Source organism: Plodia interpunctella, chromosome Z (genome assembly GCF_027563975.2).
Source record: "Plodia interpunctella isolate USDA-ARS_2022_Savannah chromosome Z, ilPloInte3.2, whole genome shotgun sequence".
Classification (NCBI taxonomy): domain Eukaryota; kingdom Metazoa; phylum Arthropoda; class Insecta; order Lepidoptera; family Pyralidae; genus Plodia; species Plodia interpunctella.
The window spans coordinates 10,875,281-10,900,485 of record NC_071324.2 but is presented as its reverse complement, the minus strand read 5'-3'; the positions used below and the strand labels follow the sequence as shown (position 1 = coordinate 10,900,485).

The 25,205-nt window shown below is 36.5% G+C and overlaps 1 protein-coding gene across 1 annotated transcript in view; it reads left to right on the top strand.

Moving 5' to 3' along the window:
• Positions 1-25,205, top strand: part of RhoGAP15B (Rho GTPase activating protein at 15B) — a 42,592-nt gene extending 17,387 nt beyond the window's left edge. Inside the window, exons 3-11 of the mRNA XM_053767689.2 lie at positions 10,043-10,163; positions 16,117-16,238; positions 19,153-19,276; positions 19,782-19,994; positions 20,623-20,810; positions 21,039-21,272; positions 21,694-22,053; positions 22,671-22,795; positions 23,377-25,205. Of these exons, the coding sequence (XP_053623664.1) occupies positions 10,043-10,163; positions 16,117-16,238; positions 19,153-19,276; positions 19,782-19,994; positions 20,623-20,810; positions 21,039-21,272; positions 21,694-22,053; positions 22,671-22,795; positions 23,377-23,500 (1,611 nt within the window). The 3' untranslated portion in view covers positions 23,501-25,205. The remainder of the gene's footprint in view (positions 1-10,042; positions 10,164-16,116; positions 16,239-19,152; positions 19,277-19,781; positions 19,995-20,622; positions 20,811-21,038; positions 21,273-21,693; positions 22,054-22,670; positions 22,796-23,376) is intronic.

The window sequence follows — 25,205 nt, the reverse complement described above, 5'->3', positions numbered from 1 at the left end:
ACTCATTATCATCGGATGTTTTCTGTTTTCAGGTATATCAGCATGTCGTAATCTACCTCCTACTCTTAGGATATTCCTGTCATCAAGGAAAGGGTTTAAATTTTTAATCTTACTTCTTCTTTCTATAGCTTTCCCTTGCTTCAAATAATTAATCTCGTTTCTGAACTCTTTATCTTGTACTATTCTAACACAATCTTCTAAACTTGTGCTTAATTCTTCCGGTGTAATAATATTGCTTTGTGACTCATTTTCATATTTTTTAAATCTCAGAAATCTTTTGCAATAGTTAATGGACTTGATCAGTTCCGTCAAATCTTCAAACTCTTCGAATTGGGTAAGTATTGTCTTTTCTTCATTTTCTTGTTCAATAATTTTCGTGTTTACATTAATCTGTTTTTTCTTTTCCAGGTCTACATCTCCATCTTCAACTTGACGCATATCTATTTCTTCTTTCTTTAACCACACTGGTCCTTCCCACCAAAGCTCATTCTCCTCTAATTCTGTCAAAACCATTCCTCTTGAGGCTAGGTCTGCAGGGTTATCTTGGGATTGGACGTGAAACCATTTAGTTCCAATATTATCCAAAATAGTCACCACTCGATTTCTTACAAAAGTTTGCCATCTTCCGGGATCTCCGCGCAGCCAGGACAAGACAATCGTGGAGTCTGTCCAAGCGTAGATACGTCCGATAGGTATGCGCATGGCTTCACTAATATGTTTTAGAAGCTTGGATAGCAAGACAGCTCCGCACAATTCCAACCTGGGGAGTGAGAGCGGTTTGAGAGGAGCAACACGAGTTCTTGCGGCTATTAATTCTGTTTGGATTTGCCCTTCTTCAGTCTTTACTCTAAGATATGCCACGGCCCCATAAGCTTTCATGGAGGCATCGCAGAAGCCATGTACCGATACGTCAGGTAAGTTTTCATTTGTTGTGTGTATCCATCTTTTTATCTCAATTCTTTGTAAATTTTCTAAGCTGTGTCTAATTTCTAACCATTTTCCTTGTATTTCAGGTGACAAAGCTTCATCCCAGGTAACACGTTCCAACCATAATCTTTGCAGCAGTAATTTTGCAGGAAGCAACGCAGGTGCCAACCAGCCAAGAGGATCGAAGATGTAATGTATTTCGGCGAGTATGCTCCGTTTAGTGGTTCTTTCAGATTGTGGAGGTAAGTTGCTATTATATTTCAGCTTGTCCTCATGGAGATTCCAGGACAGACCTAGAGCACGGACGATCCCGCCATGTAAATCAACTGTCACCTTTGTACTTATATCTTTAGGATTGAACTCTTTCAACACATCCATGCTGTTGGACGACCACTTTTGCAGTATAAAGCCTCCCTTTCTAAGTATATTTGAAATATCACGGGCCACTTCTATTGCCTTTTCGACAGAATCTTGTCCGGACATCAAGTCGTCCATCCAAAAATCCGACTTGATAGCTTTAGCTGCTTCTGGGTATGCGTCGCCTTCATCTTTGGCTATTTGCTGAAGCGTTCTAACTGCTAGGTAAGGGGCAGATGCAGTTCCAAAGGTTACCGTAAGTAGTCGATAGGCTTTAACTGGAGATTTTACATCGCTTCGCCATAATATTCTTTGGTATTCAGCATCTTCTGGCGTAACAAGCACTTGGCGATACATCTTCTGTACATCTGCAATGTATGCAACCTTTTTCATTCGAAATCTCATAACTAACGATCTCATGTCTTCTTGAAGTTGAGGTCCAACCATCAAATCATCATTTAAAGTGACTGCGTTGGAGTCTTGCGATGACGCATTGAAAACAATTCTTACTTTTGTTGTCTCACTGGAGTCTTTAATTACAGCGTGATGAGGCAGGTAAACTGAAGGCTTCTCTATTTCATCCTCAGGTACTTCTTCCATATGCTTTAACGTGATATATTCTTCGATAACTTCGTTGTATGCCTTTCTTTGTTCACCATTCTTCTCTAAGCGCCTTTCCATTTGCTGTAGTCTCTTTCTTGCTATTTCTTTTGTATTTCCATTTATTGTTCTTGGAGGTTCTGTCTTCAAGGGTAACTTTACTACATATCTTCCATCGTTGTTTCTTTGATAAGTCTCTTCATATATTTTCTCACATAATGCTTCTTCTTTAGTTAGTTTCTTACTATCATTGCTATCTATTTCCCACAACTTACATAATATCTCGTCTTCGTCTATTTGATGGTGCATAACTGTCATTGCTTCTTCTGAAGTGTAGCTGCGAATTTGTCCGAAGAGAATCCACCCGAGACTTGTTTCTTGAGCACAGGGGGTGTCTGGAGGTCCCTTGATAAAATTGTTTCTTAAGATTTGAGCATACACTCCTACGCCTAACAGTAAATCTATCCTCCCTGGTTGGTTGAAACTTGGATCTGCCAGAGTGAGGTTAGCTAAATGAGGCCAGGCGTGTGATTGGTATCCGAACGATTTGTTTGGTAGCTTCGAAGTTAAGCGTGTAGGCAAGACATATGCCTTCACGGGAAGTAGGAATTTGTCATCGTATCTTGACAGAAGTTGAAATTGTACCTCATGTTGAACTTCTGCTTGGGTGGTTCCTACCCCAGTTATAGTTCCTCGCGCTGTTGTCTTCTTTAATCTAAGTAGTTGTGTCGCCCTTTCCGAAATAAAACTTGCTTGGGATCCTTGATCTATTAAGGCGCGCAACGTGATCGTTCGGTTTCCACCATCTCTTACAGGTATCAATGCTGTCGCTAGTAATGTTGTGGACTTTATCTTTGTCATATGTGAAGATATTATAGTTTTCACTTCAATGGGTTCGCTTTCTTCTATTACAGGATTCTGCTGAGAAACTTGATGGAGTAACGTGTGGTGGCGTCTTCTACATTCTTTACATAACACTCTTAATCGACATCTCCTAGCAGAATGGCCCGGAACCAAACAGTTGAAACATAAGTTCTTTTCTTTTGCTATCTTGCTTCTATCTTCAGTGCTGAGTGAGGTAAATTCTTTGCAATGGCAAAGCTTATGGTCTTCGTTACATACTACACAGGTTTTAGCTGGTGCAGGTGCGGATACATGGAATGCTTTTTCTTTTACAGGTTTACTCTCTTTTATTGCAGGCGCTAATGATGATGTAATCAACTCCAAGGTACGAAATTTAGCTTCTAAGAAGTTCTTTAACTCTTGCCAGGTAGGTAGCCTTTCAGAATCTGGTTTGTAGATATGATCTTCCCAAAGTTTACGTGTTTCTAGATCTAGTTTCTGTGTAACCATGTAGATGATAATCGGATCCCACGATTCTGTAGATACTTGCAGGTTGCCAAGACTATTGAGACATTCAGTAGTTGTGTCTACCAAGTTTTTAATCTGGGCTGCCATCGGAGTGGTAAGTTTCTTTAAATTAAATAATCTTTTCAAAAGAGAGTTGATAATAAGGCGTTTGTTTCCATACCGTTGTTTCAGAATTTCCCATGCCTGTTCATAGTTGTTTTCGGTAACGGTTATGTGTTTCAGCAGTGCTTCGGCTTCTCCAGCTATGCTCGTCTTTAAATAGTGCAGCTTTTGAACTTTTGTTAAAGCGGTGTTTTGATGTATCAGCGATGTGAACAAATCATTGAAGGTTGGCCATTCTTCATATTGACCAGCAAAAGTCGGAAGTTTAATCCAGGGGAGCTTTACTTGTGGGACTGTAGCTTGATCAGATAAGTGGGTTTCCTTCGATTGTATAAACGTCATCATTGTATCTTTCAAGTCACCAATAGTACATAGGTATAATTCTTCCGCTAAGTAATATTGTTCTTTGGAAAAATATGGAATACTTTCACGATTTTCCTTCGGTACAGCTTTAATTAGTGCTTGATGATATGATTTGAACGATTGCCAGTCTTCTTCAATGGATTTTAGTCGCGCTTCAATGTATCCCTTAGTCCGACGCTGTTGGGGGCATTTCTTCATATTTATCTGTGCTTTCTTTATCACATTAGCCTTTTCTTCTAATAAACTTAACAATTCTTCACTTGAAAGACTCATCTTGAAAAATTAATAAAGTTGTCACTTAACTTCAAAATAATTGTAAAGTCCAATGTGTTAGCTCCTTTATAATATTTCTTAATGAGGAATGCCGTCCGTCTTTGTTCGCTTATCTTGGGTCGTCGCAGGTAAATCTTCTGGAGTCCGGCTCGATGTCGACCAAATGTACGCGTCGTAAGGTTTACTTTCGTCTGCTTAGTTCCGGGGTTGGGAATTATTAAAATACACGTCTTTCCTTGCCACTGTTTATTGCGAACTGACTTTGATTTCTACAAACATGCAGTTATAAGGCTCGCCCGTATCTATGCATAGGTACTTATACATACATTGACAATATTGTGCTTGAATAGCGGAAATAGGCGCAACAACGATTATATTTTATTGACGTAACTGTGATTTTTAATTAATTGATATATTGTGTTGTTTCGATCTAGTTTTTCTGTGATTATATCTTGTCGTGCTTGTTTAGTTAGTTGTTGAGGACAAATTGCAGTTATGTTGGTTAGTTAGTTGATTAGTTGAATTAATTGGTTATAAAGTACAAATCAATTACTGAAAATAGCGGCCCAAAGGCAAGAGGGTTTGCTGACCTCCAAACTTCATGATGATGATGACAAAGTACAATTCCGCGCGGGCTGAGTACGGAAATTTGCCGTGGCTGGGTGTGATTTTACTATCTTCTTATATGTAACATTTAATGTTATGATCAGAGTCTGTCAATTCCGGTTGGGTACAGTCAACTGCACATCGAGTTACCCTGAATGAATCTTTGTAGCGCGCTAATAGAGACGAGTTTGCGATGATTTTGGATAGGTTGATGTGCTGTTGACTGTACAGTGTTATGACATGGCAGTACTTCCGTCACACCTATTCATATCTATATATCGTCAAATATGCACGTATGAACCATTGTAGGATTGCAAGATAGAATATTTCGTCGTCGACTGGACTGTAGCCGAATCTCATTTTGTAATTATGTTTCAATATGATAATAGGTACGTTTGTATCGCAATACCTGGTGAGAATCAATGGGTCGGGCGCGATATTTGTCCTATTAGATTTGCGTGGTCGCTTGCAGACAAAGGTATTATATTCAGTTGAGTTCCCTCAAGTATACGAAAATAAAGAGAGGGGCTAGAGAGAATTATGAAGCCGTGGGAAGCATAGGATTTTTGCCCTTCAGCTTCATTCCAAACCACGTTTAGAAAACTGTTTCTAAGTGAGAATATTCTATTTAATGTTCGAAATATTAATAAACAATCGCTAAAGTAAATCATAATTTTCACGTGTCTCACTTCAATAAGTTTGAATAATCATTTATTGTCGTCAAAGATATATCTCACTGCATTCAACACGAGGCAAGAACATCAAATCATGTGCAGTTGAGGAGGTCCCTCGTGGAGCACTCAGGATCGGCTCTCAAGATCCTGGGTGCTTCATCAGCTCTGTAAGGCAAGTAGCAAGAAAATTCAAATTAAATTCATTCAAATATTATTTTTTTTACAACATTAAATAAGGTTCTTTCCAAAATGATTATCATGATGACAAGTCAAACAATGGCGGTTCCGACCTACATTGCTGGTTGTTCATTACGGTAAAAAAACTCCCGTACAAACTGCGCGATGTAAATTCATTGGCGTCAGCATCGAGCGAGTTCGCCGGTAGTTTGGAGGAGCCATTATGGTTTACAACTTGTTTACTGAGCTTGAATGTTTCATCCGAATTGTGGTGGTTTGGGTGTCGGGTGTCGTTGCTAGGGGGATATATGGACATATATTTAGCTAAAGCTTATTCGCTGCCATATTAATTAAAATAAAAGGGTCTCGCGAGTCAAAACCATTCCCAAAATTTGCTATTAGCAATATTTGATGACTGGAATTTAGCTTTGACTACTGCCTATGTTTTGACCGATAGAAGCTGCAATCGGACTGCCTTTTGAAGTTATTCCGGCGTGTGCAGTGCGTTTTAATTTGGCGATGGATCTAATTCTACGTAGTTTCAGCGCTCAAATCGAATATTTGTCATTACTGTAATATGTTGTTTATTACGCTTTTAATACGAAATTATTTGTGACACTCAAAAATAAATTGAAATTACAAATTAATAGGAACAGAAGCAATGATAGATGCCTTCTTCATATATATTATTGAAGGAAAGGTGGTGGAAGGAAGTATGGGACCGAGAAAGACCAAAAGATAGTTAAATTGGACAAATTAAAGAAAACGTGGGTGTTGGGTCGTATCAATAAAAGAAGACAGAGTACAATGGAAGAAACTCCACCGACAAGAGCCTCGCTCTTAAATTACATGATTATGTTGGGGAATAGAACTTACATACCTATTAGGGATTGTATTAGAGAACATTCTCGTATCAAACATTTAACCTTTGTTTCCACATTGATAATGTGGCGGACAGATAGTGATTATATCAAATGATGGAGATGAAGTATTCAATTTGAAATGCATTTTGAATATTAAACTGTATCGGTTGTATATACTTACATTCAGTATGTCGCCTATTAAATGGCGATAAATCAAAAATGTTGAACCCTTAATCTCGAAGATCTACCTGGAATATATTCTTTGCTATAATTAAGCGTTAAGGTATTCCAAGCCAAATTCTATGGGGTAGATTAATTCAATATCGTTTGCCTCTCAGCTGCAGTCCTAAGGTTAATGTTGCAAGTTCTATTACACGCTAAAATGTGGTAGATAACAAAGGCGAGACAACTAGAAATAGCGAGTCAGCTTCAATTATTGCGTCACCCATGGTTGATTGCAAATTTCTTACTGCCTTTTTATAAATGAAAATATTAGGGGAGAACTGTAGTATTGTAGGGCTAGTAAATAACAGGTCTGGAGGCGTTGAAAGTACGTTTATTTCCTCCAAGATGGAGGCACAGAGAGAGCGGTAACAAACAATAACAAATGAGCCATAGACAATAAAGTAAACTAAACTAAAATGTTGCTTTACTTTATTGTTTCCAACACTGCCTCATAGTCATAGACAAGGTAGAATGATTTATTTGTTTTTTATTCTTACATTACATTTTTATTTATGTACATAATAATTTTAATATAATATTTTTTTTACATTATACTACAACTAAAACAACTAGAAGAAAAAAAATAAAACTAACAAAAACAAATTATAAAAAAAGCATTAGAATTATTTACATATACTTACAATTTGGAACGAAAAGACAGCATCGTAAAATATCGAAAGCAAAGTGATTGTGAATTTTGGATAGACGTTCTAAGGCAAAGTCAAAAATTTTAATCTTACTCTTTATACATTTTGAAAAAGATTCTGCAAAAAAACACATTTTTAGAAATTAAAATCGAAGCCGATATTTTTGAAATCTTCTTTTATAATTTTGAAGTTTTCTAATACATCATGAGTTTATCCTAAAGGATTGCCTTGCTGGCAGCCTACACAAGAAGGAGATTTTCTCTAAACCCTAATTTATAATTTAGACTGTTTGCCAAATATACTTATAAAGGAAAGGATTTTTTTTTACCTGTGTGAGCAGTACGGCCCTATCAGCCGAATTGAAGGCGTTCTTTATGTCCACCTTCAAAAGAACTTCACCTTCCTGCTGGTTCAAAAATGTACGGAGCGCATGAACAGCCGCTTCATATCCACCCTTAGAACCAAATCCGAATTGAATAGGTTGGAAATAGTTACTGAGGGTGTATTCAATTTCTTGACAATATATTTTTTATGTTAAACGACGGTAAATTGTTCCAACTGCAATTGGTCTAATGCCACCATCCTTTTTTTTAAGTTCACATAAATTAGCCCCGTACAATACATCACATACCTCAAATGTAACACGTCCAGCGAGCAGAGTTTCACCAAAGCAGTAAGGTCCTTCAGAAGGACATCCCCAGCAACACTGACGCCTCCCCCCACAAGATCTTTCATATGTTGGGGAGATAAGCCATCGAGGTCACGGGCGGAACCGCTCCTAAAAGACATTCCCGATTTGTAAACACCACCAGGGGTAGTTACCAATGAGGCTGTTCAATCATCCGGAGCAACAGGAAAATTTTCAAAGCCAGTCGAAGGCGGATGTTTATCTCGCAAGTATTGTTTCTCGATTCTTCCCATTTTCTTAATGTAATGGTTGACATGATACAAATAATTAATACATCCCATTGATTAGTTGGCAATCCCAAACTATCGGTGCCTCTTTGTGCCGTGGTCTATATTAATCCAAGTGACTTATAAGATAGCCAGTGTGAGATTAAATACTGAAAAGGTAATTTTAAAGGTAAGTGATTATTTATTTATTTTTAAAATTATTTTCCCTCAAATTGCATAATTAAAACTGCGAACTCAAAAAGCATAATATCCTTTTAATCACCTAGTCCAAGACTAATACTTAAATCAATACATATAATAAAATTGAAGAAAGGCTAAATTTGTACATTGGATATATTTTTTAAATTCTTCATGGAATGAACGAAAATATAGTTTTGGAAATTTTTGTCTGTCTGTCTGTCTGTCTGTCTGTCTGTCTGTCTGTCTGTCTGTCTGTCTGTCTGTCTGTCTGTCTGTCTGTCTGTCTGTCTGTCTGTCTGTCTGTCTGTCTGTCTGTCTGTCTGTCTGTCTGTCTGTCTGTCTGTCTGTCTGAACGCGAATCACTTGAAATCTATTGGACCGATTAGGTATGTAGGTACCTTATATACCGGGTTAACATCTTCGATACGTATCATCCCGGTAAATGGTCAGGTTCCCGTAGGATAATTGAAAAACGAATTAAGAATAAAAAATGCCTCAGAATCCCAGGTTAACATCTTATAGACATTTCATCCCGGAAAATGAGGGGGGTCCTGTAGGAAAATTAAAATAACAATCCACGGAGCCGACTTACTTTAAAAATTTTGTAGAAAGGTGTAAACAGAATATAAACAATTTATTTTTATCGATTAAAATATGATATAAATATAATGGGCGCAGTATGTATCAATATATCAGTATAAAACTCTTCCGTTACTGAGTGACTGACTGACAGACAACGTACACCCGAAACTGCTGGGCCGAAAGCTGAAATTTGGCATGTAGGTGAGTGTAGGTGAGCACTAAGAGAGGATTATTGGAAATTCTATTCCGAAGGGGGTGAAAGGGGTGAAAAACTGTAAATATGAAATTTCTACATCCTTGAAGTTAGTGACTTGAAAATTTGGATATTGGTTGTTTACAACAAAGTAATGAATAGGTGTTTCAGATTTTTCTGAAAATTAACCCTCAACCCCTTCATAAGGGGAGTGAAAGATTGTATGGGACTTAATACAATTTTCAAGATAAAAAGCTGAAAATTGGCGCACTTACTTTTTGTAATAAATCACAGTAATAGTAAATACAAAAAATGTTTCATTTACGTTTGTGGTTAATAAAAAACCGGGACGTAAAACGTCATGGAAAATGGGATGGCACGCATTGCAGAAAGCGGGAGTGGGAGTAGGAGCGGGAAATGGGAAGGAGACACGTAGTGGGAAACAGGACGGGAGACATTGCAAAAAACATGATGGCACAATATATAGCAAACAGTACGGGATATCTACTTTACATTACATATCAGGAAGCGGGATTGACAAGTTTGCAGTACGAGAAATGCAGCAGGAAACAGAAAATTTAACTAAATATGAGAAAAAATTAAAGAGAAAAAATTAAAAATTACAGAGTACGCGATAAAAAATTACTGAGATTTGGCTATGAAATTCACGCGAGCGAAGCCGCGGGCAAAAGCTAGTATATAATAAGCAGGCTTACATAATATCTACCTGACTGTATTTCATAATGATAGTTAGACTCATGATATTTCGATTTATTCAAATCGCGATTGTAGTTAAACTGAGATCTAACTAACAAAGATCTAGTCTAGTCGCGATCCAGTCTATTTGTCTACCTAGTCTTAATGAGATATAGTCGTAAAGCTTCTAACCCATAAATCGTAATATCCATAAATTTTCTTTACATTGATAATGTTTGATTGATAAAGAAAAAAATGTCCGATGTTATAAATTTACGTTTGTTGTCGCAGGAAGGCGTGACCGGCGAGTGGCAGGGTACCTGGATGATACTGCATCGACGAGTGCTGGCCTATTACGTCGGCCAGGACACTAATGTCTGCAATGTAGATCTTAGGAAAGCGAGGTGTGTTGGTGAGTATCAGCACAATGCCGCACGAAAAGGGGTGCGCGTCATTCTTTGTTACAAGTTACATAAGAATTAATAATTGAAATGCCGCACGAAAAGGGGTGCGCGTCACTCTTTGTTACAAGTTACATAAGAATTAATAATTGAAATGAAATATTTTTAAACAGCATCATGTGTTGAGAACGTTGATAGATGTCTCTAACGAGAAAGGTGTTGATTTAACTGACCGACGTAATTATAACAGTCCTGTATCCAATACCAGGAGCTCGTTGAACATTGGTTTTTAGCCAGTAGGGGTTCGTCATAGGTAGGAAGTAGTAGGAACAAGGGTGCGACGTTTGCCCAGCAGTGGGACTCATCATCAAAAGGTAAAAACAAGGAGTCCGTCACTATCCGGGCTCTCCTTCCCATATTGTCATGGTGGATATTTCCACATAACTTAACCCTTTAGTTATGTACACAAGACTTATTAAACCACTCCAATTTTCACTCACCACTCAGTATATCGATTCAACAACTTACATAACAAATTTTACCGTAATACTCGTGAGATTAATTTTACCGTAATACTCGTAAGAATAAAATTTCCACTTTCCATACTGAGCATATTTTCGACTGATCTTAAATAACACACAGGGTACTTTTTATCTCGAAATTCACACGGGAGTGAAGCCCGTGTCTCGGGGCAGCTGGTAATAGAATAAGCCAAGAAATGTTATTTTCCAATTTAAAAAAAGAACGAGCTCTAAATGCTTTAAACAAATTAGGCGTCCAAGCGGCCAGTAACAGAAAATAAATTCCTACGATGTGTAAGATTATTAAATTTTTATTTTTTCACGAACATTTCTACGTTGATTTTATACTTTCTTTATACCTAAAAAGTGTTCCTAATTAATTGACCACTACTTTATGTATGTATGTCTTTGTCGTAGCAACATTTCCTAGGGAAGTTTATCGAAAAATCACTTTATCACTAAGTTAAAATACATATTTCGGATTACACTTAATTCTAAATTTTTTCACATTGCATAAGAACATACAAATATTGAAAAAAAGAAATCATAGCTTTGGGTTATATATATATATTTATTTGGAACAAGTATGATATTCTTATTAGTCTAATTGAATTGAAAAACGAAATTGAATAACTAAAGTTTTCCGAAAACAAATCACTCGCCTAGTGCCTGTATAGCCCATTAATGCTCTAGACAAGAGTCTAGACGGTGATGAGCTACCCTGTTGAGCTGGTTCTGTTCAATTTATGTTATAGACGTATTGTCCTCCAGTTCTGTTTTTCTTGTTTACGACGTATCCAAAACGCCAGATGATTTAATTCGTATTAGCTATATTATTTTACCTATTCGTATTTCATAATCTAACATTTTCGATTTGTTCAAATAACACAGACAGAGCTCTGAGCATTTTATGTTATAGTAAGAGTGTGTAAGAGCGTCTACGCCGTTCGGCTTAAAACCACTTCTATTACAAATATATTAATTACGAATACCTTTAGGAAATTCCTTTATCTCTTATTATAGCTATAAGAGAAAACATTTCGATTGTTAGATTGTTTGTGCATCCTATCGAGAAAACTGAACATGGATTTTAGTAATTTGGCCTACAGTTTCATTCTCACTCCAGATATTAACAGAATAAGTAACAAACTTGAGTAGAAAAAGTATAAAAACAAATATAAATAAATAAAATAAACAAGTATAAATCCTAACCATTTTTTTTAAATTTAGTAATATTATAATAACAAATTAAAATTGAAACAATGTGAAATATTCAGGAATTAAAAGGGTATTTCTCCATTATATCTACCTTAATTTAATATAAAAATAGCTTAACATAATAGAAGAACATCTGCTTTAAAACATCAAGTTTGTAAAAGTAAATGTTCAATAATTTATTGTTATAATATTATTCCTAAATATTTGAAATCTAGTATAAATCGCTGCGCTCGATAGAATTCAAACAGATCGGCAGCGCTTAATAGTTATTTTCGTAATATTAATTAATTATATCTGACTGACTGAACGCTTAATGAGAGGGGGAGATATGGTAAAAATGTTAAATGTAAATATGAAATAATTTATACTACGGCATTAAGTCCCTCTTGACGCAGATATGCAGACTAATTTGGTTTTCAATGCTCGTTGAAGCGAAAAGTAAATTTTAATAAATATGATCAGACTTATTGATGAATAAAACTACGTTTATTTCGTAGGGGGGGTTACTTTTTAATTATTCAAATTAATTTCTTGGTTTATCTGATCATAATATAACTTTGATATATATTGCAATAATGTTCGGCATTATGAATTTGAAGGGGACATATAGAAATTTCGGGTGTCACCTTGAGACTGATGGCAATCAAATTTGCTTATTAACTACCATTAGTCTCACAGTCAGAGCCAAAAATTTTCGACGACTGAAAAATAAACTAATGGTTGTCCGTTTTCAGTGATGTCTTATACCCTTCTGTTATCAAATTTACTACTGAATAAAATATTCCACATTATGTTCGATCGAATAGGTAATAATGAGGCGCGCCTCCCATATTAAGAGCTCCTACGCACACGAGGTTATTGAATTTGTAGGTGCAATGTGAACGACTTCACAACCATCCTTTAAGTACACCATCGGAAAATTAATTATGTGGGGATATAATTACTTAAGTTTAATTCGGCTCGGTACTTAATTTGGATTAAATCTGGGGGCACGATCGTGCTCCCGCCAAGACGAGCCAAGCTAAGCGCAAGGGTACCTTTTCTCGAAACGTTTCACCGTATTTTTGAACCCTTGAAACTTTGGTTTGAATAATGCCAGATAGTTAAAAATTTCAAGATATAATACCATGAGTACAATAATTAAACATGCAAAGTTTGAATATCGTAGCTATTATCGTTTTGCTAACGTCACGTAGATTTCATAGGCATTCGTTATTTTATTTCTAGAGTAACGAAACGGCCAAGCCACACGTTTTAACTAGAATGTTAGAGTATGTGAAGTTAGGTCTGGTAAAGTTAGGGCGCATATATCAAGAATCTTGGCTCTACATGAGATCTGACCACCTTTTCGTACATTTTGATTAAAGTGAGTTTGTGAAGTTAGGGCTTGTAGGTTTAGAGCGTGTAGTCTTTGAACCTTGGCTTTATACGGCATTTTCACAGTATAAGCAAACTAGACTCGTCTTGGCAACATTTTTACATGAAAATGTTTTTAGTGCGATATTATTTTTCGGCTGATTCTTTGTATTTTCTTTTTTCCGATACAGAATGGACCTCCCCTGCGCTATGACGGCCGAGATAAAGAGCAGCCGATATATGTATTCATTCCATTCAATGACATTATTACCTATAAATATGTCGATTCTTCAGTAACAAAAGTAAACAAATTTATCTATTTTACATAAATAACCAAACGTTAATATACGTAAAATACCAAATTCAACTTAAGATCATCATACATCACTCATTGATATCAAAAACGTACTTAAAACTAATTAAGTACACAGGCTAAGTATTGGGGGTGCTATGCTACGCCTCAATAGACTACAATTAGCGCGGAAGATTGTCGAGGGTTGAATGAGAGTTGAATATCCCAAGGACTTTATTAAGTATTTGGGATTTTCTGCCCATATTTTTTGCCTCCAACGCCAGCATTGTTCTATGTGAAAAAATGGTTTTGAAATGTTTGTACTGTGTTATTACAGCTCGATGTCCTAGTCGATACAGTTAAAGCTGAGGTGTGTGGTCTGTGAGCTCAGGGAAAAGTCCGACTTTTCATTAGATATTTTGGTTGGAGCTCCAAATTGGATTAATGCAGCCGCTCTCAATAAAATGGATCATCATAGGCGCCCCGCGTTGCAATAAAATTTTAATAACACTTTATGAACGTGCACCTGTTTGATCCGCAATCTATAAAGTACCTACTGAGTGAATCAAAAGCAGAGCATTGAAAACTAAATTAATAATGTACACGTGTCCCATCGATTAAATTCAATTAACTACACGTAAAATGGAATGTTTTTAAGTTTGTTGTTAAGACAGGTGGATTGTTGATGGATCCAAAAGATGCATATTAAAAATAGAAATTAGAAATGTCTGTCTAGATTATTTTTTTTCTTTGAATAATTGTTTCCATTTTGTTTATGAACGTTATCCAGACTTAGGTTTTGTTAGATTGATTTGTTCCACGCCTGTTAAATAATACGTTTATTAACAATCAATAAAATACACATAATACAAAAACTGTCAAGAGAAAACCTAAAAGCAAAATCAAAAAGTTTTAACCTAATCTTGGATATTAAATTATATTCAATTATTATTATATAATTATATTAAACATACGTTAATTAGTTTTAAACTTTCGCGTTGCATAATTATATACTAAACAACGTAAACGCCACGACCATATGGGAAATAAAAAATCATGTGCGCGTTTAATACTGGTTGTTTAGTATATAAACATACTATATAAAAAAAAAATATAGAGAATTAATCTAACTCCTTAATTAATATCTGCATGATTAACCATTCTGCGCGGGCGCAGATTTGGAGTATCCGAGGAACTTCCAAGTATCTGAATAAAAGGAAATTTAAAGTAAATGTAATACAAACACAGACATATATAAAGGATAGCTATTTGGAAACGAAATTAAAAGGAAGCTATCTATCTCTCATCTAATAGCACAAGATCGTCATCAATAACATGTCGCCCAGTGCAGGGGATGTTAAGTCGTGAGGCCCGTATTACAGAAATCAATATTCTGTTCTAAAAGTTATAAAGTAGGTAATTGCGGGTGAAGGAGGAAAAAATGGAGATGGTACTAATATGTGTCCTTGTGTATTCATAGGCCACGGAGACGGATTCTCTGTGAAAATAATAATTGACATTGCCATCTAGCATCGATAAATTATGTTTGTCATGGAAATAGTAAAAGAGCAGGAAAAATATTGGAATTTCCTTGTGGAAGTGGTCGATTTTAACTACTTCCACAAATGCCGTTCGATGGTCTATTGCGAACAGCATAGCGATTTTTTGAATTTTTTATCTCTATATTGTTTCCATAGAATTGTGAGTTTCTGCATGTTTCTACAATTGTTTGAGTTGAGTATTGTTCACAAAGTGCAGTCTTTTCAGGCGGGTCCAAGTTTTGCAAAAACACTCTCAAATATCCAATAGATTGTATTGGTCTCCGGCGATATTAATTGTAATAACGCATTCCTTCCATTTACATTCAACTTCTTTGAAACTCGAATAAACTCGTGTTTACTTTTTAATGCACTTTTGTCCTTGTACGTGAATGCAGTTTTCGAATATGAGCTCGCAAATATAGCGGTGATTGTATTGTAAATCAATCAATGCGACCCTCTGACCCACATCCAGATAGGCTGCCGAACCCTCACCCCAATTATGGACACGGTGAGTCACGTCCTGTAGGTACGATAAATCGAATTGAAAAGATTGATTATGCAGAGATTTCTTTAATTATTTATTTAAGTAGCATGCAGATGAGTGGATCCGCATGATAGCTGTAGTCTGGATTTTTAGGATCTAATTTGAAAACTTGTCAATATCTACTCTGATGTGTATGTTCTGATCCGACGGGTAAAGCCGTTAGACTTTTGTTTCGCGAGAATCATGGCACCGACGCTCTTGTTTTTAACCTTTTTTGAAAATTTTTCTAGTTAGTACTGTTGAGTGCAGAAATATTAATTATTTATTTCGTTCACATACGTCAGTTTAGTAATAGCTATTTTTCTTTGCCCATGGGCGTCGCGGACCGAGTGTTTAACGACACTCAACGCTGTCAAATTTACTATCGGCAATGATATCGTTTGCCCAAGAGACGTTTTTACAAATTTAGGAAGTAACTTTTGTGCAAACTTTGAGGAAATTTAAATATTTAAATATATTTAGGAGATTACAATTCTTTTTTTTTTTCTGTAGCGACCCAAGAAGCGGACGACGACACGAAGTCCACTTGTCAGTCGGATTGCGGCGACAACTTGTTGCTCGACTGCCCGGACACCACGCTGTACCTGCACTTCCCGCACGAGCGAGAGCTCAAGGTGAGACTTGAAGTTTTGAAGACTCCATAATCAAGACTCCAAGCATACAAATGAATACAAATTATGCTGAGAATCAAAATTCGTCCCACTGATCGATCGATCAAAATATATTCGAACTTTTTTTTTGTTATTCAACGTTTTACGAAACACGTTGATAAATTTATATCGTAAATAAAATAAGTACTTTATCCTATTAGTAGCTATTTTGATAAGTAGAAAAGTTTATTTTTTATTAGGTTCAACAAACAATTTTACATTATGTTAAATCATTCTTGTAACATAAGCGCTCTTTGTTGAGAGCTTATTACTTAAAGAATAATACTTTGTAAACATATTTACGAAGAACAGGTGTGAACCTATTGTGGTTTACTTTTTCATTTAGGTATAATGAGATTTGTTGATTATAAACAACACTTGGTGAATAACACATAGGAATTTACCCTTTATCTATAGGTATAATATCTAATGCTTTGCAAAATTTGCAATATTTTCCCTACTCTTTCATTTTATTATCTTTGAATTCATACAAATAAATGAAGATTTAATACATATTTCATATATTTTATTACAATTTCATTGTTAGATTTGTTTACTAACGTCTCGTCGGGTCGCTCTAAAAGCAAGGATTTGCTGGTAATAATTCCGACATCCGATTTTTCAGACAGACTCGTCGTAGGTCGTGGCTATGTCTATAACAAGCGAGCGCAAGATTTGTCAACGAATTGTTATTTTTTATATGTGTGGTTCCGTAGTTACAGTTTTGATACTTATGTGTGCACTCCATAGTGCGCATGTGCATAAGTGCAACCTTGTTATGATATTATAATTTTCTGTTTTTAGTGTCATATTTGTTTCCTATGAGAGTAATAAAAGTTTTCCTGTTTTCTGTACAGAAATCACTTCTAAATTCCAGACCTTTGTGTCACCAAAGCCTTCTTTCCGCTCATCTGTCACATCTCTTCCGCTCTAAGCGTCTTTAAAACCTCCTTCTCTCTTACTCAAATTCTCAAATAAAAAATTCCACAAAGCTTACCTCTTCAAATTTAAAATTATCGATGACGACAAATGCCCTTGCGACGGCACTACACCACAAGAAATCCCACACCTTCTAAAAGAGTGCCCCATATTTGACAAGACACGCTGTGACATAGTCATGGCGTGTCTTTTACGAAATAAAATTGGCGAATTCGACTTAATCCAGAACTCAACTAAAGAGGAAACGACGACGACATTTTTAAAACTGGTAAACAATATCGTCTACAACCTAAAAACCATCAACGGGACTTAAACCTCTAAATCTCTCACTTCCTCCAAAAAACCTCCTCCCCTCCTTACATTTAGGATACACATTTTTTTTTATTATCTTTTATATGTACCACATACCCTGTGCAGGGAGTCCCGCTAATCTGTATTTATTTTTATATATTTTTAATATACTTATATATATTGTATTATGTTTATATATACCACATACCCTGTGGCGGGACTCCTTGCAAACATTGTATCCATTAGCATAAACTGCAAGGAGCCCAAATACAAATGCTACCGATATTTGTTTATACTTTGCCCAATATTTTAAATACTAGCCCACCTAAAAAAAAAACATTACTGTACTCTGACCCAAGGGCACTTTTTAATAGGCAGGCCGCTCACTTCTTTCCCATCGCCATGTCTGGAAGACCGTACTACAAACCTTGATAGATACCAAAGGATAGAGCAGGCTAGACAACATTTTTGGAGACGATGGACTACGGAGTATATCAGAGAATTTCAACAGCGCACTAAAAGGGAAAGTGCGTTGCAAGGATCTGTGCCTGAATGACCTCGTCATTATTAAGGATGACGCTGCCCCACCGCTCTGTTGGACACTAGGGTGCATTGCTAAGTTATACCCTGGGCCGGACGGAGTTCCAAGAGTCGCTAACATCGCCACCAGCCGGGGCACCGTGAAGAGAGCAATAAACAAGATATATGTGTTGTCCAACTCAGACAACACATAGAACTATGAAGGCAAGCTTCAGCCGGGGAGGATGTCTACGCCAGTGCACCACAACACTAGGCACGTCCTGCCCGCGACCTCTCGCGCAGCAGCCAATGGCTATTGAACACGATAATTTAAATTTGATTCCTGCACGCGCACTACAAATCTAGTTTTTGTATTGCTTTCCTGTCATTCTATTCTATTCCAATCTACCAATTTGCATCAACAAGTAAAATATAATTACCTTATTTAATAGCTCAAAAATAATTTATTGTATCTATTAGTTCCGTAACGAACATTTTGGGCACGCTACTCAAGGTAACGCAATTGCAGAGACTGGCATTTTTGTAAATATATATAAATAATTCTTTTCTTTTAAATAATTTGTTTTTTTTAGTGTTTATTTTAGTTGTATAAAGTAGCTTAGGTTAAAATAATGTTATGTATGTAAAAAGATTGTGACGTTCGAATAAAACCAATATTATATTAGCGACATCTACATAAAGTACGATTAAAACGACGACCGATTAAAAAGACACAATATCTTCCACATATTATGTGGAAGATAGACTTTTTCATGATTCTCAAAATTGGGGTAGTCTAGTGGATGAATCTAGTGATTATGCCTGCTAGGTTATTTGACTCTGGGACACCTTTTTTCCCTTCAAGGGACTTTACTATTGCAAATGGTATCGTCTGACTGAAGGTAATATGAATTCATTCGAACGTACTTTTCTGGAATTTCTATATTTAATGCACTTTTTGTGACGAAAATCCTCATCTATAAGTATTGGCCATAAATTTCTACGCTACGGGGATATGCACAAAAACAAATGCATGTTACTACTTCATTTGTATGAAGTTATATAATTTTCAATAATAAAGATGCGGTCGGATGTAGTAAACAGTTGGTAATGGAGGTGTTTTCGTCAGAGCTGGCGGTTCATGGCGCGGCTGGCGGCGCACAACAACGGCAGCCATTTGTACCACCAACAGCTGACCAAGGAAGACGTGCCCGTAGTCGTCGACAAGTGTCTCAGCTTCGTGTATGCGCATGGTATATGTACAACAAACCTATAAAAGTAGGAACTATTTTTAGAGGCTTTTATTTAGTGTCACATGTTCCGACTCCCGATGTTGTGTATTTATAATCAAATCTTGCAAGTTAAATGCCAACCGCTTGTCCTACAGTGTCGAAAAATTCAACTTTGCTTCAGTTGTCATGACTATATGCACTATTATGTTTTGCATAACCTGTTGCTCTTTATGAATTGAACTCTATGACTTTTTATAAATAAACCGTCGGCTTTATATGATAGATTAGAGAAAATAAGGGACTATGGACTAAGACGGATGACGACTAAGATAATACAAAAGTACAGCCTTGCCTTTTATTTGAAGTGAAGCCCCTTCAGGGAGGTACCACTTTGTCGGCGTGATTAATGTATACCCATATTAAATTACATCATTGTAGTATTAATAGTTTTAGAGCTAGTGAAAATGGGTTTGTCTGTAGGATGGAACCCTAAAAAAGATCACTAAAAATACTAATCCTCTATCAGGAAGCCTATCGGAAGGCATCTACAGACGCGCCGGTTCCAACTTGATGATTTCCGACATCTTGACGCGGTTTCGGCGCGACGCCTGGGCGGTGCAGCTCACCCACGGCGTGCAGACTGAACATGACGTCGCCGGAGCCCTCAAGAGGTTCTTCAGGGAACTCCCGGAGCCACTCATACCCAAGGACAAGCATCAGGAGATGCTGGATGCTCAAGGTTAGTCCAAGCAGCTGTGCTTTCCGACCGCCTACCGCAGCCTGTAATAGTAATTTCGCCACGCCAGAAATGCAATTGATGTTTTAACAGTGTCAATAACATAGGTCTTTCATAGCATGACAAATTATATACGAGGAATTGTGCTCTGTGGCAATGAGTTTGTGTTTCTATATACTTCATGTACTGAAGAGACAGCTACTTGTAAGTTTTGCGTAATGTCCTTATTCCAGTGTAAACCATTTTAAAATAGGCTGTGTCTTTCACATGTCTACCAATGATTTTCTATTTTGATTTTCAATTCACGTGTCACTGGATGCGGCCTAGTCTCCTTCTAGAAAATTATACTAATTGGCAGCATAAGTATCAAGTAAAGTTTATCGCGGGTTCATGCTTTTTCGATCTACCAGAATATATATAAAACTCGATATAGGTACTTTAGCATATCAGCACAGCAGACCTATTATCAACTTTTACCATTCCAATGCAACTCAGTTCCTAAAATGAACCGCATTCATACTAAGTCCAGTACAAATTTGCGATGCAGATCAGTTGAGGTCGGAAAGTGTATCGCGTATAGAGATAATGGTAAGTCCCCTGGACTCGTTATGAACGTGGCATTTTTTTGTAGCTCTGGAACCCGCAGAGCGGTACGAACTGTATCGAAGGATCATGACGTCACTCCCTCTCGTGGCTGCTAACACAGCTCGGAGGTTGTTCGCGCACCTCCACTTCATCCAGTCCATGATGTATGCAAACAAGATGAGTGCCGAGAACCTGGCGGCCATCTGGGTGCCAACAGTCACGCCTGCTGCTATGGTAAGCGGTCCCACTTTGGCAGGTTATAATTGTTTATATTAAACATTTGAGTGTGTTTGTCCCCAATCGAGTCATAGGAAGCAAAGAGGGTTTAGTCCTATGGCGGTCAATAGAATAGGCGTTTAACAATAAATCAATATTAATATAGTAGTATAATAAGTTTTAAAGTGTTTTACTTTAGACATTTCATTCCTAAATATCAGTATTGCAAAAACTATTCCCTTTCAGACGACAGACCCTCTTCAGAATGACTGGAACGCCTATCTGGTGGTTGTGAAAGATCTGATTGCTAACTTCGAGTCTATCTGGGAGCCAACCGAGGCTGAGAAGCGGCGGGAAGCGGCAATCCGAAGGGTGCTGGTCAAGGTCTACGGGCCGCCTACCCAGGTGGCTCCCAAGGCAGCTGGCGACCTGAGGACGTGGATCTACGTACATGACAGAAACACATGCCATCAAATTGCGGTAATTTTATTTTAATGCAATGCGAAAATTCTTGCAGAACTCCAAATATTTTTTAATGAAAAATGTCGTTATGAACGAGCTTCTATAGATCTAGCGTATACCGTCCCCATGATATAATGTTAATTTTACTTTGTAATATATATTTTCTTTTTCATTCTTAGCGTTGCAGATCAATTAAAATCCTTATATCTTGAAACCAATATTGTTTCCTTTTCATTGATGTCTATATCTGTCTGCGCTGTGGCGACCAGCTCGCGCCAGCACCATGCAATTATGTGTTACTTTTAATTTCTCTGATATTTATGCTTTTGAATAAAGGTAATTCATATTGACTATGTCGGATGCCTTCTTCACGACTTTGTTGATTCACATTTCATAAATTAGGTACTTCAACATTTAAAAAGATTCGGATTGTCCTCAGTTAACGCCAAGCAAGACATGTTCAGACATATGTATAGAATTATGCGAGAAAGCGGGTACGTACTCCCACCTTTTGATGCTCGAAGAGATTGTATGCGAAAATTCAATGCGTCGTATAATACACAAAGATGAGATTCTTCTAGACGTAGTTCTACGATGGGGTTACTGGGACGAGGAACATATAAAGGACAATTACCTTCTGTTGAGCGAGAACACGGTCCTACAACAAATCGACAACTTAAAGGGCTCGGTGGGCGCCATCAGCGGAATGTTGAAGTTTGCGAACGAAACCACAAAAACATATAAGTCGCATATGTTTGGAATCCAAGATGGCAGTCTCTGCTACTTTAAAGATAAGCAGGTAAGTTTGTGTGCATTTGGCTAACAGATCGTCTAGTTAGCTCTACTAGAAATGGTTGGACATTATTTTCTGTCACATAATAGCAGGGCCACATTAATCATTAGCGTCTAGCACTGCGCGTGCGCACACTACAATTTAAAACGGGTAATTCCATTTAAATATACTATTTATCAAGATTTTATGCATGGTTTTATAATGCATTTTAACACATATTTGAAAGCTAGAAATGATTTTTTTCCAAACATAGAAAAAAAAACAATTCACTTCCTTTTTTGGCAATTTTGGACTAACCTAAATATATAATTGCAAAAAGTTCGACTCTCCCATAAGTTTGATCCCAACTAATATTATAAACGCGAAAGTAAGTTTGCTTATTTGTTTGTCTGTTACCTCTTCACGCATTCTTCTTCATTCTTCTACTGGACCGATAGTTATGAAATTCGGTACATGGGTATATAGAGAGATTCGGTACATAGAGAGAACCTGGAATAACACATAGGGTTATTTTTATCCCGAAATTCCCACGGGAGCAAAGCCCCTTATTATATCCTGTGGAAGACCCAATGACATTGACCCATTGCAATAGATATACGCTAACAATGTTCGATTGTTGCCAGGTAACACAGAAAGTCGAGGAATGGAAAATCAAGGACCACCTTTGGTTCATGGGTCACGAGCTGAAGGCAAACCCGCATGCGCAGTGGTCGATCACATTCGTGCCCAAAAACAACAAGCCTAAACGGTAATTATTTTCTATAGCAGCCGCCCGCGACATCGCCCATATTTTTCCGCTTTCTATTTCCTATATAGCAACCGCCCGGGACTTCAGCGCATTTTTTCCGCCTCCTAAAGATTTAATCTTAATCTGCAATCTAATTGATTTATAAGTTTTTAAAAATAAGACTATTGAGGAACGCGCACCCCTAATGTGCTTACAGAAATTATTGTATGGAATTGATGGCTTCAAGCGTGCACGCATTGCATCATACAATCCCATATAATTTGTGCTGCGAAGTGCTGCATATGCATTCGGTGCGGACGAGCCTTAAGATTTATATTTTAGCAAACTTAAGTAATATTACATTTTTCAGGAAATTTTTCCGCTCTTTTCTTAAAAAAATGTTTGTAAACAGGGTACGTAAACAAAAGAAATTTGGACGTATCGTATTTCCAGTAATTGTTTTCATGTCGCCTTCTTAGCGACAAGTTTTCATTCGAATATTAGTCGCTGAAAAACGAATCAATATGATTCTTGCTTTGTCTATATATAAAATTATATATTTATAATAGTCTTCAAAAGATGTTTTATTTCCTTTTTTGCAGCAAAGAAAAGTTTGGGTGTACCATAGCGGGAGCGGTGGCCGACTACCAGCTGAAATGGATTGCAGCACTGATGGTGGCCGAGCATGCAGACTTGTTGCCTACACCGAGGCTGATCGACACATAACACAACCTCCTCATGTCACCATCATCGCTTACCTTTTTCACATTGTACAAAAATATTCAACAAGGCAAACCCTTGTAATTAGTGAAATATTTAAAAGAGCATTTTAAAAAGTTTAAAGGACTGATATGAATCATTCGAGTCTAAGGCCAGCTAATATTTAATTTTGAATTGAGTCCAAAATCAAAAGGAAAGAAAATTGTTTTGTTTAAAACATTAGGCTCCAAATAAGACTTAAAAGTTTATTCATGACTTCAAAAATATATATATGTATAAATTATACAAAATTAGAAACATACAATATATTAACGTTTATATACAATTTTATAGATCTAAGATAAATACGAATGATATATCGTAATGAAAATGTAATTGAGTTTGTATAAAAATTAGATGTGGTATATTCCATTATTCCAACAACGTCTATAGTTCTGGTGAAAACTAAGTGCAAAAATTTAATTCAAACCAGTAATGTTAATTTTATGTTACTGAGTAAATTATTTGATGACAAATACCATAGTAGTAGATGACTAACATTCCTGAGATATAAAATTATAAGTATAACCTTGTAATGTGTAAAAATATTAAGTAGAAGAAACATTCGCAAACAATAAATATTTTCGTAATATAATCAAGGGTACTGAACTTGAGCCTGTCTGTAATCATCATCATCATGGCATGCCATCTTCGAATTGAAGTTTGGAGGTCAGCATACGGAAACCCTCGCGGCTTTGGGCCGCTATTTTCAGTTCGTTGTATCTAAGTCGGGCCAATCCTTTATGTCATCAAACCACTTTCGTCGAGGGCGGCCAGGAGGTCTTTTGGTTTCTTTGGCCATATACAAAGGGGACCCCACTTTGAATTTCTAAGACTGATTATTGAAGGCAAAATCCCTGTCTGTAATGTTTCTGATAAAAATAATGCTTTAAAAAGTCTGATCTGGTGCTAATATTGGTATAGACTTGAAATGATCAGAGACCATTATACAATTATTCTAGGTTAAGTAAAATATACTATGCCGTATGTGCCTATTAAATTGGACTTGCCTTAATTCTAATATTATTTTCGTACGCATTTTAGCCAAGGGTCCATTGGAACCCAGTCGTCTGAGTGTTCATCAGCGGCGAAAGCCAACATTAAAGGGGTCTTTTACACCTTTGTATAATAGGTGAAATGGCTGCATATGCAGAGGTATATAACTAAATAGACCATATCGGACAGTTCTCCGCATATTACTGCAGTGCATTTAATTTTATATAATTATACACTACAATTAAAGTACTATTCAGAGAAAAGATTTCAAGCGAAATCATATTCCATCATTCCAAATTTGGATTTGTTTTAATATATTCGAATTTATAGTACGAATTTTGTAACAATTATTTCGATGTAATAATATTTTATGCAAACCTGAAAATGACAATTTCGCGCATAGGTTATTAATAATAATTAACTTAGTATTTTTCGGCCTTTGCTGCTATGTAGGCAGTTTTATATCTATATGTATAGGTATTAGTTGTGTGATACGTAATATTGCCAAAGTGTACAAATCAATGAATATGAACTACGAAAGTAAGAAAATTATTAAGTTTTGCAGACGTCTATCTACTGTAGTCACAATACCAACATTATACCCTTTATAGTTATACATTTAATAATGATGATTATTGTCATTGAATATTATATGAATTAATAAATTTAAAAAATA